Source organism: Cervus canadensis, chromosome 10 (assembly GCF_019320065.1).
Source record: "Cervus canadensis isolate Bull #8, Minnesota chromosome 10, ASM1932006v1, whole genome shotgun sequence".
Taxonomy (NCBI): Eukaryota; Metazoa; Chordata; class Mammalia; order Artiodactyla; family Cervidae; genus Cervus; species Cervus canadensis.
Genome location: NC_057395.1, coordinates 32,041,888 through 32,060,982, shown reverse-complemented (window position 1 = coordinate 32,060,982; position 19,095 = coordinate 32,041,888). Strand labels below are relative to the sequence as shown.

The 19,095-nt window shown below is 39.2% G+C and overlaps 1 protein-coding gene across 2 annotated transcripts in view; it reads left to right on the top strand.

Moving 5' to 3' along the window:
• ITGA8 (integrin subunit alpha 8) overlaps window positions 1–19,095 on the top strand; it is a 184,875-nt gene that overhangs the window by 124,545 nt on the left and 41,235 nt on the right. For both annotated transcript variants that reach the window (XM_043478409.1, XM_043478410.1), the window contains exons 24-25: window positions 10,224–10,329; window positions 12,824–12,982. In XM_043478409.1, the coding sequence (XP_043334344.1) occupies window positions 10,224–10,329; window positions 12,824–12,982 (265 nt within the window). The remainder of the gene's footprint in view (window positions 1–10,223; window positions 10,330–12,823; window positions 12,983–19,095) is intronic.

Genomic DNA, 19,095 nt, shown 5'->3' with positions numbered 1-19,095 from the left:
GTTATAACACCACAAGAGCATTCACTATAAAACAGTTCCAAAACCCCAAATAGTTTCTTCATGTACTTTTTAGGCAATCCGTCCCCGACTCCCAGGCTCTGGCAACCTTGGTCTATTTTCTGTGACTCTGTTTCTAGAAAGTCATATAAATATACTCATGTAGAATGTAACCTTTTGAGACTGACTTCTTTCACTCAGCATAATGCATTTGAAAAAAAATTCCATGTTCTTACATGTATCAATATTTTGGGGTTTTTTTTTCTTTTTTTAAAGAAAATTAATATTCTGCAATTCTTTTTCTGAGAGGTATTCCACTATCTGGACTTCCCATACATTGCTCATCCACTCACCAGTTGGTGAACATTTGGGTTATTTCCTGTTTGGGGCTATTAATACTAAGTCTGCTATAGGCATTCACTTACGGCTCTTGGGACGTTTGTTTTCACAAATGGTGGTTCTGACTCATATGGCAAGTGTGTGTTTAACTTTATAGAAACTGCTGAACTGTTTTTCAGAGTGGCTGTACCATTTCTATTTTGCATTCCCACCAGCAAAGCACAGAAGTTCCAGCTGGTCTGTATGGTTGCCAGAGTGTGCTTGAGATTCGTTTATTTGTTTTTAGCCATTTTGGTGTGTCAGTGAGAAGTATCTCACTGAGGCTTTAATTAATATTTTCTTATGACTAATGATATTGAGCATCTTTTCACTGGTTATTTGCCATCCATATCACCCTTTTTTGGTAAAGTGCCTTTTAAAATTTTTACCCATTTACCCATTTATTACTGAGCTTTCTGTCCTGCTGTCAAGTTGTAAAAGTTCCTTACACATTCTGGATACAAAATCACTTATCAGAGCAGTGTCCTACAAATATTCTCTCCCAGTTCATGGTCTGGCTTGTCACTTTCTTAACAGTGATGTTCAAAGAGCAAACATTTTAAATTTTGATGAAATCCAACTTTTAAATATTTTACAGTTTGTGGTCTTTGTGTCCTATGTAAATCTTTCCTTTATCCAAAGTCATAAGATTTTCTCCTGTGTTTTCTTCTACAAGTTTGATAGTTTTACATTTTGGTCTATGATTCCTTCTAAGCTAATTTTTATACCTGGAGTGAGGTTAGGGCTAAGGTTCACTTTTGCATGTGAATATCCACTTGTTGTGCCATTTGTTCAAAAGACTATCCTTTCCCCCATTGAATTACTTGGCACCTTTGTTGAACAAAAGCTTCCCTGGTAGCTCAGCTGGTAAAGAATCCGCCTGCATTGCAGGAGACCCTGTTTCAATTCCTGGGTCAGGAAGATCCGCTGGAGAAGGGCTAGGCTACCCACTCCAGTATTCTTGGCCCTGGCGACTCAGACAGTAAAGAATCTGCCTGCAATGCGGAAGACCTGGGTTTGATCCCTGGGTTGGGAAGATCCCGTGGAGAAGGAAATGGCTACCCATTCCAATATTCTGGCCTGGAGAATCCCACGGACACAGGAGCCTGGCTGGCTACAGTCCATAGGATCGCAGAGTCAGACATGACTGAGTGACTTTCACTTTCTTTGTTAAACAATCTGTTGTCCATCTGAGAGTCTTTGTCTGTACCTCCTATTCTGTCTTACGGAGCTATGTATATACATAGACAACACATCTTGAAATGCAGTAGTGTATTCTGAGATCTTGGTGAACTCACTAAACAATTCAGAAGCGTTTTGTTTGATGATTTCCTAGGATTTTCTACAGAATTATCATATGACCTGCGAATAAAGACAGTTTTCTTTCTTCCTTTCTAATCTGTATGTTCAAAAGTTTAACCAGATACAAAATTAGAGAGCAGAGATCACCCTTGCCTCTGACATGAACTGCAGATTTGGGTGGTTCCCATCCACCCACAGGTTCAATAATTCACTTAGAAGGACGCACCATACTCTGACAGCTATTATACTCATGGGAACAGTTTATCACAGGGAGAAGATGCAGATTACAATCAGCTAGGGGCCAAAAGTGCACAGTTGAAGTCTGGGGAAGTACCAAACACAGGGCTTCTATTATTCTCGTCTGCAGAGGCAGGATGGGTTACTTTCCTGGTATTGATGTGTAATAGAATGCTGTGACCAGAGAAACTCACTCAAGCCTCAGTGTTTAGTTGTGGGTTTTTTGGAGGACGGTGCTCCATAAGATAGGCATGACTGACTGACCACTTACATTTTTTGGTAAATATTTATATTTATTTATTTGTAGCATAACTGCTTTGCACTGCCATGTCAGTTTCTGCTGTGAAGCAAAGTGAATCAGCCATACATATACTTTTATTTCCTCCTTTTGGAATTTCCTTCCCGTTTAGGTCATCACAGAGCACTGAGTAGATTGGGTTCCCGGTGCTACATAGCAGAGTCTCCTTAGTTTTCTATTTTATACATAGCAGTGTGGATTATGCACACTATATTAATTGGTTATGCACACGTAATTGATCTCAGTCTCCAGGATGACTGAGATGATGTGATCAAGCCTCCCATTGTGAATCACTCTGTCGGTCTTCCTGATGTGAGCAACTCCAAAAATTATGTCTTTAGAATATCCAGTGTGACCTCCACCCCCTCACACTCCCGCCAAAAGCAAAGATATTCCTTCTCTCAGGCATAAAATTTTGAGAGCTTATCTCTCAGAAGTTGAGGGCAAAGACCAGACCTCTTTGTGGCAAGGTTAAACCATTTGCTATGTTCCATTCAGTGCAGTCTTTCAGTCGTGTCTGACTCTTTGCAACCCCACAGACGGCAGCATGCCAGGCTTCCCTTTCCTTCACCATCTCCCAGAGCTTGCTCAAACTCATGTCCATTGAATCGGTGATGCCATCCAACCATCTCATCCTCTGTCATCCCCTTCTCCTCCTGCCTTCAATTTTTCCCAGCATCAGGGTCTTTCCCAATGAGTCAGCTCTTCACATCAGGTGGCCTAAGTATTGGAGCTTCAGCTTCAGTATCAGTCCCTTCAATGAATATTCAGGACTGATTTCCTTTAGGATTGACTGGTTTGACCTCCTTGCAGTCCAAGGGACTCTCAAGAGTCTTCTCCAACACCACAGTTCAAAAGCATCAATTCTTCGGCGCTCATCCTTCTTTATGGTCCAACTCTCACATCCATACATGACTACTAGAAAAACCATAGCTTTGACTGTATGGACCTTTATCAGCAAACTGATGTCTCTTGTCTCTGCTTTTTAATACACTGTCTAGGTTTGTCATAGTTTTTCTTCCAAGGAGCAAGCATCTTTTAATTTCCTTGCTGCAGTCACCATCCACAGTGATTTTGGAGCTTGAGAAAATAAAGTCTGTCACTGTTTCCATTGTTTTTTCATTGTTTCCCCATCTATTTGCCACGAAATGATAGGACCAGGTGCCATGATCTTCATTTTTTGAATGTTGAGTTTTAAGCCAGCCTTTTCACTCTCCTCTTTCACCTTCAAGAGGTTCTTTAATTTGCTGTGTAGTTATGCCTTTTATTTCTTTTTCTTCTCTTACTGCCAGTAGAGACTGCCAGTGCAAAAGTGAGTAAAAGAGGTGAAAGCAAAATGTAAAACTGTGCCTTGTTGAGAGACCCTGATTTGATCTTAAGGAGAAAATATTCGGTCTTTTACCATTAGGTCTGATGTTAGCTGTCTTAACAGTTTCTGACATGAATGTGTATTCAGTTTTGTCAAATGTGTTTTCTGTGTCTATGAAGAGGAAGTCTGGGGAAGTACCAAACACAGGGCTTCTATTATTCTTGTCTGCAGAAGCAGGATAAGTTAAATATTTCCCCCTTTTTGCCCACTAAAGTGGTGACTTGGTTAACTTTTGTTTCTGAATTTTCAACCAAAACTGCACTCTGAGCAAGAAGCACACTTAAGCATGATGATTATCATTTTTATATATTGTGGGATTTAACTTGCTAAAATTTTGATAGTGACTTTTGCATACATGTTCATGGGAAATATTGATCTGTTGTTTTCTTTTCATCCCAATTTTTGTTCTGATTTTGGTGTTAGGAGGATGCTAGCTCCTTAAAATGAGATGAAAGTATTCAACCATCTTTTCTTTTTTCTGAAAGACTGTGTGTAGAGTTGGTATTATTTCTAACTTAAATATATAGTAAGATTCACCAGTGAAATCATCTCAGACTGGAGTTTGGGGCTTGGTTTTTTTGGTTTTTTTTTTGAGGAGGGGATTTGTTTTTGTAGGAAGGTTTTTTAAAAATTCCATTTCATCCTTAGATATAAGGCTATTCATATTATCTATTTCCATTTTAGTGCATTTTGGTAGTATTTCAAGGAATTTGTCTTTCATTCATCTAAGTTGTTACACAGTTTGACATAATTTTCTCTCGTTGTCCTTTAAGTGTCTGTAGGACCTCTAATAGTGTCCCTTCATTATTTCTAATATTGGCAACTTGTAGCTTCTGTTCCCTATATTTTTCCCTGACCAGTCTCACTAGTGTTTGCTGATCTTTTCAAAGAACTAGGTTTTTTTTGTTTCATTGATTTTTCTTTCCTCTTTATTCATTTATTTTGCTTTTGTTTTTGTTTTCTATTCCATTGGTTTCTACTTTTGTCATTATTTTTTTCCTTCTGTTCATTTTAAGTTGGATTTTCTCTTTTTCTAGTTCCTCTATGTAAAATTAAAGACTTTCTTCCAGTTTTTCTTACATAAGCAGTTAGTGCTATAAATTTTCCTCTAAAGCTATTTTAGCAGCATATCAAAATTTTGATATGTTGGGTGTTCATTTTAACTCAGCTCAAAATGTTTCTCTGTTTTCTTTGTAATTTCTTTTTTAACTCATGAGGTGACTCATGGGAAGTGACTTGTTTGATTTAGAGATATTTGGAACTAATCTAGATGTTTCATTTTTGTGCATTTCTAATTTAATTCTGCTGTCCCTCTCTTGATGAGATAAACACTGTATAAAAAAATCAGAGACAAAAAGCACAAACATTATTTTTACTGTCTTATTTTTATATCTTTTTAAAATTTACAGCTAGTATATATGAAATTTTATCTCTTTAAGCTTAGCTTATCTTTGTTTTGCTAACCAAAAATAAATTGAAACTGTTTCTTAATTCCAAAATTCATTTTAGTCCAAGTAAGCTAAGTGCTTAATTTAACTGGATATCCCTGGTGGTTCAGATGGTAAAGTGTCTGCCTGCGACATGGAAGACTCGGGTTCAATCCCTGGGTCAGGAAGAACCCCTGGAGAAGGAAATGGCAACCCACTCCAGTACACTTGCCTGGAAAATCCTATGGATGGAGGAGCCTGGTAGGCCATGTCCAAGGAGTTGCAAAAAGTCGGACACAACTGAGCAACTTCACTTTTTTTATTCTCACATATCCATTTAAAGAGATTAATATTTTTAATTATATTTCTGCCATCATTTATGACACCAGTGTTTCTAAGTAAAAAAGGAAGTAAACTTTCTATTTGCTTTAGCAATGATCAAAATAGGTAATTAAAATTCAGTTTCTCATGTGTATGCAGTTATTTTCATTGCTAGATTAATATCCAACAATTGACCACAGTTTATTCTCTAAGATAGTGTTAAAGTTTTTTGAAACCATTTTTCTAAGTAAAGCTCTTTCCTCCAAATAGTTGGCAAAATATTTGTTCCAGTGTTTAATTTTTCAAGGAGCAAACAGCTAATGTGTTTATAATCTTCCATGTTCAGTCTTTAGGAAAATCTAATTTTCTTTTTGGTCAATGGTGTTTATTCCAATGTATTTTAATTATTAAATTCTTTTTTTACATTTACTGTCATTTTTATAATTTGAAGAATAAACTAAAATGGATTTTTATCCAAATGGAAAAAAAAATGTATTGAGAATTGTCCTATTTGTTTCAAAACCAGATAATGTCAACACTGTCTTTAAGCAGATTTACATGTCATTTGTTGGTACAAAGGATTAATTCAGCATACAACTACAGAGAAGTAAATTTGGCTATAAGAGCAACACGCACAGTATTAAGCTCATGAAGAGTAATTAAATTATACCCTTGATAAACAACAAGGTCCTAGTGTATATAGCACAGATTATGTTCAATATCCTGCAATAGGCTATGATGGAAAAATATGAAAAACACATATATTGCAGTATATATGTTGCTGTTGTTCAGTTGCTAAGTCATGTCTGACTCTTTGTGACCCTATAAACTGTAGCTTGCCAAGCTCCTCTGTCCTCCAATATCTCCAGAAGTTTACTCAAATTCATGTCCATTGAGTTGGTGATGCTATATAACAATCTCATCCTCTGCCACTCCCTTCTTTTTTTGCCTTCAAACTTTCCCAGCATCAGGGTCTTTTCCAGTGAGTAAGCTCTTCACATCACGTGGCCAAAGTATTGGAGCTTCAGCTTTAGCCTCAGTCCTCCCAATGAATATTCAGGGTTGATTTCCTTTAAGATTGACTGGTTTGATCTCCTTGCAGTCCAAGGGATTCTCAAGAGTCTTCTGCAGCACCACAATTAAAAAGCAAGCATCTTTTAATTTCATGGCTGCAGTCACCATCCGCAGTGATTTTGGAGCACAGGAAAATAAAATCTGTCACTGCTTCCTCTTTTTCCCCTTCTCTTTGCCACAGTAGTAGATATAGTGGTCATCTGAATTAAATTCACCCATTCCTCTCCATTTTAGTTCACTGATTCATAAGATGTCAATGTTCAATCTTCTGCTTGACTATGTCCAATTTACTTTGGTTCAGGGACCTAATATTCCAGGTTCCTATGCAATATTGTTCTTTAGAGCATTGCACTTTACTTTCACCACCAGACACATCCACAACTGAGAGGCATTTCTGCCTTAGCCCCAGTCTCTTCATTCTTTCTGGAGCTATTAGCAATTGCCCTCCACTCTTCCCTAATAGCATATTGGACACCTTCTGATCTAGGGGGATCTTTCAGTGTCATATCTTTTTTGCCATTTCATTCTGTCCGTGGGGTTCTCCAACAAGAATACTGGAGTGATTTGCCATTCCCTCCTCCAGTGAACCACGTTTTGTCAGAACTCTTCATTATGACCCATCCATCTTGGGCGGCCCTGCATAGCATGCCTCATAGCTTCTTTGAGTTACACAAGCCCGTTTGCCATGACAAGGCTGTGGTATCCATGACGGGGGCAATATATATACATACACTCATATATGTATAACTGAATCACTATGCGGTACACCAGAAACTGACACAACATTATGAATCAACTATACTTAAATTTTTAAAAATTCTTAAAAGCAAAATTGTATTGTTGACAAATTAATCAGGATCGAGTGGGTTTATGTTAAGAGAGACTGCAATCATGGATAACCGTGGTCTACATAGGGCTGTTCCATACAATAAAGGATAATCTTTGTTATTTGGGACTAATGGGGGTTGGAAATGGGATGATGAAAGTAGGGCTCACTACCAAATCATCAGATCTGAACTCCCTGATAACATACAGACTTATCAAAAAGAGAATTCCTTACCTCCTCTTACATCCCCTCCTCATGTCCAGGGTTACCACCGAGTACCACAGGCTTATTACTGAGGGGTCTCCATGGAATAACACTCTCAGAATGTGAGGACCTTTCAGTACAGGTTGTTCGATTACTGCACTGGCTGTACATCCTAGGCTAAGTAATTGCTCATATTCTTTTTTCTTCCTCACTTGCTACCTTCTTAACAACTTTGAAAACAGTAAACAGTGTTTCATGTATTTAGTTGGGATTCTTTAGGGAGCTATTCTTTGTCCTTGGTTTTCCTGGATTTTAAAGGGTCTTAGAGGGTAGATAACTTGATTTTTGTGAGACATAGTTTTTTAATTTTTCCCATGCCCTGTGATAGATTGTATATTTCCTTATAGATTTCTATTTGATTTTGCTACACAAATGGACCAGAAAGTTTCTTTAAGTTGTATTTACTAAAACCACTGCCATTTAATGGCCCCTGTAGCATACAGTGTATTGGAAATACAGTGAATAGTGCTTAGTGAATCTGAGCTCGTGTCTTCACCTGCAACCAACTCCCTACTTTTCTGGGCATCAGTTTTTCTTTCATTGAGGGGATTTGAGCACATTGTCTTCACAGTGCCTGCCAAGGTCTATATTTATGACTCTCTGGTCCAAGGAAATTTATGACCAGTCCTACAGGATTGATGAACACAGAAACAAGGTTTTTCAGAGAAAATGGGGTCAGCTTCTATTCCATATTTTTTTTTCTTGATGCCAAAATAAATAAAAAGTTTCCCTAGAGCCTCACAATGGATGTAGATCTTTTAGAATCAACTGTTGCTAAACTGAGAGCTGAATGAAAATGTGGGTGGTGAGGTTGTCAAGATCCCTTGGGAATGGGAGCCTAAGCTCTCTGGGCAGTCCTGTGATGAAAACATCCTGCCATCTTCTCTCCTCTTCTCCTCACTTAGTCTCCTATGCAAGCAACACTTGGTTTAATCAAATCCAGTCAGAAAGGGGAGTGTGGCATAATACAAACTGATCTACAGGTATAAAATATTAAGTCTAGGAGGCTGTGCTCTGCACTTTTTATTTAATAGTGGTATATGAAGGGTGAATGCAAAGAGCTTTACAGTTTAGAAACATCTTTGTGGGTAGTCAGCTTAAAAAAATACTTGTCCCACCAACCCCTAGAAGACAATGCAGCATGATTAACTTTGACCAAAATGCAGTTGACATGTTTCCCAAGCATTTGTGGTATAGAGCCCAGAGTTTTATTGTAATTTTCCAGATAAAGAAATGGAGACAAATAGAAATTAAATTATTTGCCCTGCAGTCAGAATTTAACCCAATATATTTTGCTTTCTGCTTTAGAAAGAGATTACCCAAAGAAGAGAAAAGATAACATTTGAAGTTACTAAAGGCTGTGCTGATTACTGGGTATTCTTAGAAGGACATTTAAGACATCAATTGCCAAAAGAGAGGTTTTCTATTGAAGTTAGCTGAAGGTCTAAGAATTCTTTGAAAGATACCTTTTACCTAAAGACTGCTAGAAAGCATTGTTTGGGGAGAATTATCATTTTTAAGATTATAAAACAATAACAATTTGGTTTGCAATCAGCTTTTGCTATGGAATAATGCCACGTGCTGTATTTCATTCATCCAGTACTCACTTTCTAGGTGTAAATTGCAGGCAAAACTACCTGTATATCCAATTATTAGGGCTTCCCAGGTGGCACTTGTGGTAAAGAACCCACCTGCAGATGTAGCAGACATAAGAGACATGGGTTCAATCCCTGGGTCAGGAAAAACCCTTGGAGGAGGGCGTGGCAACCCTCTCTAGTATTCTTGCCTGGAGAATCCCATGGACAGAGGAGCCTGGCTAGTATCCTACTTACACAATTCCACCACTTAACTCTCCTTCTCTCTCTGTCTCATGCTTCAGTACTATATAAAATAACTCTAGAACTTGATCAGGCTTTATGTTGGCTCTGGGCCTGGCCTCATAAGAGGTATGGCTGCATTCATGGAAAGCTAAAGAAATCTAAGAAGGAGAAACATACAAGTGGCCACTTTTCTACTCTGAAGTATTTAACTAGAAACAGACTGGACATTTCACATTTACAACTGGACATTTCACAGAGCCCACAGAATTCTAGATTTTTTATCCACAAAAATGTCCCTTTTCTTGATGTGACTTAAAGCATGGATTATACACACACTTATACTTACACAGGATCTATGGAGAGATGTGTATTTATGTATGTATATGTGAAATTATCCATCTCAATTCAGGAATGCGCTCTGCTCTGTCCCCTAGTGCCTAAGAGAGGAGATGCTATAAAATAAGTCAATCTGAGTTGAGACCAGTTAATTAAGAGATGTTTCAGACCCTTGAAGTCTTCCCTGGTGGTTCAGACGGTTAAGAATCTGGCAACAATGCAGGAGACCAGGGTTTGATCCCTGGATCGGGAAAATCCCCTGGAGAAGGGAATGGCAACCCACTCCAGTATTCTTGCCTGGAGAAGCCAATGGACAGAGGGCTTGGTGGGCTACAGTCCATGGGGTCACACAGAGTCGGACACAACTGAGTGACTAACATTCTCCCTCAGACCCTTACCTATTCCTTTAGTGATTCTGCTGAACAAAAACTTTCAGCACTTTTTCCTTGGGGACGATGTCTATTCAAATAAATTGACTGTCACTCTTTGCCGCTGCTGTTAATGTACGCCATACGAGTGAGACATTCTTTACACGTGCCAGCACCAGCGACTGACGTCAAGTTCCATGTTTCAGGGTGTCCCACCCTCCGCAGATCGTCCTGCCTATTCAGAACTGGGAACCGGAAGAGGAGCCTCGCAAGGAGGAGGGAGTTGGACCATTGGTGGAACATATTTATGAGGTAGTCGTTGTCTCTGTTGAAGCTGCATTCAGGGTTTGTTCTTATGCTCTTTACTAATAAGATTTTCACAGCATTTTAAAAGATACCAATCCAAGATCCAGCCTAGATTTGTGCTGTTTTGCTCTCATATTGCAGTGGGTGGTGGGCGGGTGTCCTACTAAGTAACCACCAGAGGATCACTGGCTTTTTACTGGCCAGAGCCATTATACAGTGAGAAACATTTTTTCTTGTTCCTATTCATTTTTAAGCGTTCTTTTTGTTGTTGTTCAGTTGCTCTGTCGTGTTCAACTCTTTGACACCCCATAGACTGCAGCACGCCAGGCTTCCCTGTCCTTCACTATCTCCCAGAGTTTGCTCAAACTCATGTCCATTGAGTCAATGATGCCATCCAATCATCTCAACCTCTGTCGCCCCCTTCTCCTCCTGCCCTCAATCTTTCCAGTATTCCAGTCTTTTCCAATGAGTCGGCTCTTTGCATCAGGTGGCCAAAGTTCTTTATTTCCTCTCTTTTAAAGTTTGGACAGCCTAAGTCTAGAAATGACAAACTCCCTAGACTTTATTTCACTTCTTCCTACATTTTCAGCTATTTTTAAAACCCATCTACTTTTTAAATTAAAAGTCACTAGCCAGAAGGTACTAGACAAAACTGTATGGATGATCTGCTATTTTATATTCCCCAAATGGGTGTATAGCATGGGTGGATGTTTGACAGATAAGAATAATTTTACTGTTCATTTGACTAACCTCAATCAGATATGTATGTTATTCTGAGATTTGAATTAGTCCATTTACTTTTCAGAAGCAAACCAGCACCTTGTGATAAAGACCTGTTGATCTGTTTCCACTTCAAGTGTGAAACTGTTCATAGAGAGGAGCTCTGTTGACACATTATCTGAAACATTAAAAAATTTTTTTATAGTTAGAAACCAAGATAAAGTAAATGGTTAGTTTAGTAGTTCTTTTTTTTCTTAATAAAGTGTTGGGCTGGCCAAACCGTTCGTGTGAAAAACCCAAATGAACATTTTGGCCAACCCAGTACATGCTGTCAGTGAAGAAGTTATTCCTGTTCATCTTCAAGGGGCCAGCAAAATGATGTTCCGAGGCATTTTCTATTTGAGCTTCCTTCTTGGTTAATGGCCCCTGTCCCTTTCTTGTGTCATGCATGTCACTGACCTAATAATTCTGACTATATCTTTCATCTTAAGCTACAAGGGACATGAGTAGCATTCTCTAAGAATAACAGTTAAAGCCAATTCAGAGCTGATGAGATGTTTACATATATGAGAAAGAAGCATTAACTCCTGTGTAGTGTCAACATGAAAGCCTGCTATCTGCCCAGCCTGTGGTCCAGAATCAGACACCCTTTCCAAAGCTGGATCAAGGCTTTGGCTTAAGCTCTCTTGATAACAAAATGATAATGCAGTCCCAAGGCCATTCTGATCAAGAACCTCACTGGGAAAAAAATGCTGTCAAGTAATTTATTAAACCTTGTCTGCACTAGTCTCTCCTTAGAATGGTGAAACTTTTAAGTTTGAAAACATTCAAACTCAATCATTCTCAAGGCAACCCTGCTTCTAATCTGAGCAACAATGGATCATAAAATTTAAGGGTAATACCCAGTAGTGCCAAAAGCAATCACCACCATTGCTTATAGGCTAGTTTCATGTCTCAAAATATACTTTTATCAATGGATGGCATGTTGCTTTGATAATGTGAATGAAATGAGCCACCTAATAAGCAAAACCAATTATAAATTGTTTTATGGATCATTATAATTGTCAGAACTGTGAAAAAAGAAAAGGGCAAAAGGTCCCGGCTAACTTTGAAGTGAATTTTCAAAACCACAGTAAATTTAAATCCACTTAGTGGTGTTCCCAGGCTGTTTTGGGTCCTACAAGTACAGGATTCTTGTGTTCAAAGAGTTCATCTCTTTATGCAACATGGCCTTTCTTTTCTTGAGATTCACTGATTAAAACAGAAGGAGCTCAGCTTTGAAATGCACACTTGAAGTGAACTGCGGTGAGCCTGGGCCATCTCTGGTATTTGATGGATAGCCATTTTTCCAGGGGGTGAGAGAAAGTGCATCGCATATGGTTACAATCGACAAGTCAGTAGTCAGCAAAGAGGCCAATTTCAATGTAAAGAAAGAATAACCAAGTTTAGAAAGCAGATAATTAAAGTGACGTTTCTCTCGCTGTGATTAGATTAACATAAATGTAACATAAATGGCACAGTTATCAGACATGGTGAAGGTGGCCTTTGCAAAGGAATTCTGCACCGAGAGCTTCACAGATTGAATTGTCTTCTCTATGCATCAGCCCATCTTGCTTTCAGGGTTCCTCTTGCTTAAGAGACTCTTCCTATTGTCACAGTCCTAGTGCAGATGACTTAAAACCAAATCCATGCTTTTTTAGAATGGGTTCTGAGTCTATGGAGTTTGATTTCAACTTGCTGCCTTGTGCTGACCATTCCATGACATGTTCCCTGCTTGTAGCTGCACAATATTGGACCAAGCACCATCAGTGACACCCTACTGGAGGTGGGCTGGCCCTTCTCTGCCCGGGACGAATTTCTCCTCTACATTTTTCATATTCAAACTCTGGGACCTCTGCGATGTCAAACAAATCCTGATATCAACCCACAAGACATAAAGGTAAGGAATCTGCTCTAATCAGCAACTTTGTTTATTTTTCATAGTAAGGAGAAAATAACAGTGGCTAATTTTTTTAAAAAGTGAAATAATTATGTGACTTCAGTGAAAATTGATCAGGTCTTTGCTTTTAGTTTTATAGTTAAAATGCCAGACCTGGGACTTCCCTGGTGGTCTAGTGGTTAAGACTCCATGCTTCCAATACAGGGGATGTGAGTTCAGTCGCTAGTTGGGGAACTAAGATCCCACATGCTATGTGGCCAAGAAAATATTAAAAATAAAATAAGAAAAGTCAGACCTAACTTAAAATATCACTCCTAGAAAACATCAGTTTCTCCTGGTTTTATAGCTCATGGCAACCTGTCTTTCATTTAGCCTCTTTCAGTGCATTAACTTTTACATGTGGTTTGACTAGCAGTACAACCCAAGCCAAATCAGAAATCGACTCCTTGTCTTGTTTTGGAGAATGTGTCTAAAATGCTGTTTTAAAGTCTTTTTTTTTTTTTTTTTTGGTATATTGCCAAAAGGCATAAGGATCTTTGCAAAAACGGGGTTTTCCAGATGTTGCCAATAGCAAGTGGTAAAATGCAATTACTTGCCAAAGGCCATCTCAGTGCCCTTGAGAACCCCCAGCCTGGAGTTTTCAGGACCCCGGTTTTCAGAGGTGCCTAGGGCAGGGCTTCTCAAACTCTGAGCATATTGGAATCACCTGGAGGTCTCTATAAAACACGGGGTCTGTCTGGGGTGGGGTCTGAGATTCTGCCTCCCTGCAGACCCCCACTCAGTCACCATGTGAGTCACTCTTTAATCAGAAACTCAAGCTTCCACAGAGCTGATTCTGTCCAGATTAAGACCCAAATCTGGCTTTGGGGTCCTTCTGGAAAGGAAAGAAATTAACGAGTGTAAGCCCTTGAAAATGTCACATTTGAATGAAAAAAAAAAAAAAATTCTTGTTAATGTGATGTTGTCCTCAAAAGAAGACTTCATTGAGGAGTGAACACTCTCCAGTGCTGGCAGGGACAGAGTATCTCCATAATCAACCAGGCAGAGGCAGACTTCAGGAAATGCTAATTCGGCCATCCCGGGTATAGGTCTGCCTCTACTGTCAACCAGGGTCACTGGGGCACTGACTTGATGAAAGGATTTTCTCTTCAACCCAACATGCCTTCTGTTCAGAGAGAGGAAGGCTAAAAGGAGGTCCAGTGTTCATGGATTTATGGGGCATCAAGACTTCTTCCTTCTTTTTGGGGAAATAATAAGGCTACTTGTCTGCCACAAAATGATTTAAAATACACCCTCCTTGGCATCCTTCACCCCTGCCCCACTTCCTCTCTCTTCACTCTTCACTGAGATGATTTTAACATCTTCAAGGACAGTAGCTTATTATAAAATAGTATCTTCAAATATTAATGGATAACATCTAAGTAATTAAGACATTCACATGTCCTGTTCTCAGCTACCTTAGACCCTGTTTCAGTCCTTAGCTTCTTGGAGCAAGTGATTATGCAGATGGTTTCTAAACCTTTTTGAGTGTCCTGCTTTTTTTATGTCTGACATTATTTATATATGTTTGTATATATTATGTAACTTGTTTAATACCCCACGAGAAACTGACCCAGACATGCCCATGAGTGTCCAGGAGTCTCTGGCGGAGGCGTGGGTAAGCAGTGGCCTGTTTCAGGGCCTGAGGCACTGACGGCAGCAGGACCTCCATGGGACCTTTTGAAGGAGGTCGCCATTATCTTCCTTACCTCCACCATGGTTTGGCCTCAGGTCACGCAACAGGAAAGAAACACAGCCCCACTCATCATCAGAAAATTGGATTCAAGATTTACTGCGCATGGCCCCGCCCGTCAGAACAAGACCCAGTTTCCGCCTCAGTTAGTCTCTCCCATCAGTAAGCTTCCAAAAGCCTCTTATCCCTCTCCATCAGAGGGCAGACAGAATGAAAACCACAATCACAGAAAACTTACCAAACTGATCACATGGACCACAGCCTTGTCTAGCTCAATGAAACTATGAGCCATGCCATGTAGGACCACCCAAGACGGATGGGTCATGATGGAGAGTTCTGACAAAATGTGGTCCACTGGAGAAGGGAATGGCAAATCACTTCAGTATTCTTGCCTTGAGAACACCATGAACCGTATGAAAAGGCAAAAAGGTATGACACCGAAAGATGAACTCCCCAGGTCGGTAGGTGCCCAATATGCTACTGGAGAAGAGTGGAGGAATAACTCCAGAAAGAATGAAGAGATGGAACCAAAGCAAAAACAACACCCAGTTGTGGATGTGACAGGTAATGGAAGTAAACTCTGATGCTGTAAAGAGCAATATTGCATAGGAACCTGGAATGTTGGGTTCATGAATCAAGGCAAATTGGAAGTGGTCAAACAGGAGATGGCAAGAGTGAACATTTTAGGAATCAGTGATCTAAAATGGACTGGAATGGGTGAATTTAACTCAGATGACCATTATATCTACTACTGTGGACAAGAATCCCTTAGAAGAAATGGAGTAGCCATCATAGTCAACAAAAGAGTCCAAAATGCAGTACTTGGATGCAGTCTCAAAAAGGACAGAATAATCTCAGTTTGTTTCCAAGAAAAACCATTCAGATTCATAGTAATCCAAGTCTATGCCCCGACCAGTGATGCTGAAGAAGTTGAATGGTTCTGTGAAGACCTACAAGACCTTCTAGAACTAAGACCCAAAAAGATGTCCTCTTCATTATAAGGGACTGGAATACAAAAGTAGGAAGTCAAGAGATACCTGGAATAACAGGCAAATTTGACCTTGGAGTACAAAACAAAGCAGGTCAAAGGCTAACAGAGTTTTATCAAGAGAACGCACTGGTCATAGCAAATACCCTATTCCAACAACACAAGAGAAGACTCTACACATGGACATCACCAAATGGTCAATACTGAAATCAGATTGATTATATTCTTTGCAGCCAAAGATGGAGAAACTCTATACAGTCAGCAAAAATAAGACCAGGAGCTGACTGTGGCTCAGAACTCCTTATTGCCAAATTCAGACTTAAATTGAAGAAAGTAGGGAAAACCACTAGACCATTCAGGTATGACCTAAATCAAACCCCTTACAATTATACAGTGGAAGTGACAAATAGATTCAAGGGATTAGATCTGATAGACAGAGTGCCTGAAGAACTATGGACGGAGGTTTGTGACACTACAGGAGGCGATGATCAAGACCATCCCCAAGAAAAGAAATGCAAAAAGGCAAAACGGCTGTCTGAGGAGGCCTTACAAATAGCTGAGAAAAGAGAAGCTAAAGGCAAGGAGAAAAGGAAAGATATACTCATTTGAATGCAGAGTTCCAAAGAATAACAAGGAGACATAAGAAAGCCTTCCTCAGTGATAATGCAAAGAAATAAAGGAAAACAATAGAATGGGAAAGACTAGAGATCTCTTCAAGAAAATTAGAGATACATAGGGAACATTTCATGCAAAGATGAGCACAATAAAGGACAGAAATGGTATGGAACTAATAGAAGCAGAAGATATTAAGAAGAGGTGGCAAGAATACACAGAAGAACTGTACAAAACAGATCTTCATGACCCAGATAACCACGATGGTGTGATCACTCACCTAGAGCCATACATCCCGGAATGCAAAGTCAAGTGGGCCTTAGGAATCATGACTATGAACAAAGTTAGTGGAGGTGATGGAATTCCAGTTGAGCTATTTCAAATCCTAAAAGATGATGCTGTGAAAGTGTTGCATTCAATATACCAGCAAATCTGGAAGACTCAGCAGGGGCCACAGGACTGGAAAAGGTCAGTTTTCAATCCAATTCCAAAGAAAGCAATGTCAAAGAATGTTCGAACTACCACACAATTACACTCATCTTATACGCTAGCAAAGTAATGCTCAAAATTCTCTAAGCCAGGCTTCAACAGTACGTGAACTGTGAACTTCCAGATGTTCAAGCTGGATTTAGAAAAGGCAGAGGAACCAGAGATCAAATTCCCAACATCTGTTGGATCATCGAAAAACAAGAGAGTTCCAGAAAAAAATCTACTTCTGCTTTATTGACTATGCCAAAGCCTTTGACTCTGTATATCACAACAACTGTGGAAAATTCTTAGAGATGAGAATACCAGACTACCTGACCTGCCTCCTGAGAAATCTGTATGCAGGTCAAAAAGCAACAGTTAGAACTGGACATGGAACAACAGACTCATTCCAAATCGGGAAAGGACTATGTCAAGGCTGTATATTGTCACCCTGCTTATTTAACTTCTATGCAGAGTATATCATGAGAAATGCCAGGCTGGATGAAGCACAAGCTGGAATCAAGATTGCTGGGAGAAATATCAATAACCTCAGATATGCAGATGACACCACCCTTATGGTAGAAAGCAAAGAAGAACTAAAAAGCCTCTTGATGAATGTCAAAAGGGAGAGTGAAAAAGTTGGCTTAAAATTCAACATTCAGAAAATTAACATCATGGCATCTGGTCCCATCACTTCATGGCAAATAGGTGGGGAAACAATAAAAACAGTGAGAGGTTTTATTTTGGGGGCTCCAAAATCACTGCAGATGGTGATTGCAGTCATGAAATAAAAAGACGCTTGCTCCTTCTAAGAAAAGCTATGACCAACCTAGACAGCATATTAAAAAGCAGAGACATTGCTTTACCAACAAAGGTCCATCTAGTCAAAGCTATGGTTTTTCCAGTAGTCATGTATGGATGTGAATGTTGGACTATAGAGGAAGCTGAGTGCTGAAGAATTGATGCTTTTGAACTGTGGTGCTGGAGAAGACTCTTGAGAGTCCCTGGGACTGCAAGGAGATCAACCAGTCCATCCTAAAGGAAATCAGTCCTGAATATGCATTGGAAAGACTGATGCTGAAGCTGAAACTCCAATACTTCGGCCACCTGATGTGAAGAACTGACTCATTGGAGAAGACCCTTATGCTGGGAAAGATTGAAGGCAGGAAAAGAGGACGACAGAGGATGAGATAGTTGGATGGCATCACCGACACGATGGATATGAGTTTTAGCAGGCTCCGGGAGTTGGTGATAGACAGGGAAGCCTGGCATGCTGCAGTCCATGGGGTCGCAAAGATTCGGACACGCCTGAGCAACTGAACTGAATTGAATTGTGTTGGTTGTGAGTTATTTTTTCTTTGTTGCAATTTAGTGATCATTTACACTGGCTGGAACTGTACCAATAGATAACTAGCCTTAAACCTTGACAGGTTGGTACCCGCTGGGTGGGAGTATATCCCCATTACCTACATTCCCTGCTACCAAGTTATTCCTTAAAGTGTAAATTTTGATCAAAAATCTTTCCAAGGCTAGTGCAAAATGCAACTTAGTGATGCTCATTTTATAAAAACTTTTCTATAGAAACATAATACAAGATTTGTTTACAGATACTTCTCTGGTGATCCAGTGGCTAACACTCTGTCCTCCCAATGCAGGGGTCCGAGGTTCAATCCCTAACCAAGGAACTAGATCCTGCATGTGCAACTAAAAATTCTAATGCCACAATTAAAGATCCCATGTGCAGTAACTAAGATCCAGCTCAGCCAAATAAATAAATATATATATATTTTAAAAAACCATATCATTAAAAAATAAGATTTGATTACAATAGGAAGTAAGACCACCATAAAATATAACAAGTCATGAGTTCTTGAAATTCTGAATTCATGAAAAACTTGAAATATTATTACTTTCAGGTTCTCAAAGAACTTTTACCTATATTTAACAAGTATGACCCAAAGAGTCTAAATGACCTTTATCAATAAATAGATTTTAAAATTTGATAATCAGCATATTTTTTACATGAATAGCTATAAACAATTGAGAATATTTGAAAATTACTTTCCTTTTAAGATAGTAAATAATTTCTTGTTGAAGTCACTATTAATTTACTTGGCAATTTATTTCTGAGTAATGCAAAGCTAAACAGTCTACTCACTGACTTAACTATAAATTGGAAATTAACAAATTATTTGTTATATCTTATTACCATCAAAAGAATAGGCTGGGTAAATTTTTAAGTCTAATATCAATTTCAGATTCTTGCAGCACAGCTAATTGCAAGGGTATTTTTAATTAGAGTACTGATAGTTT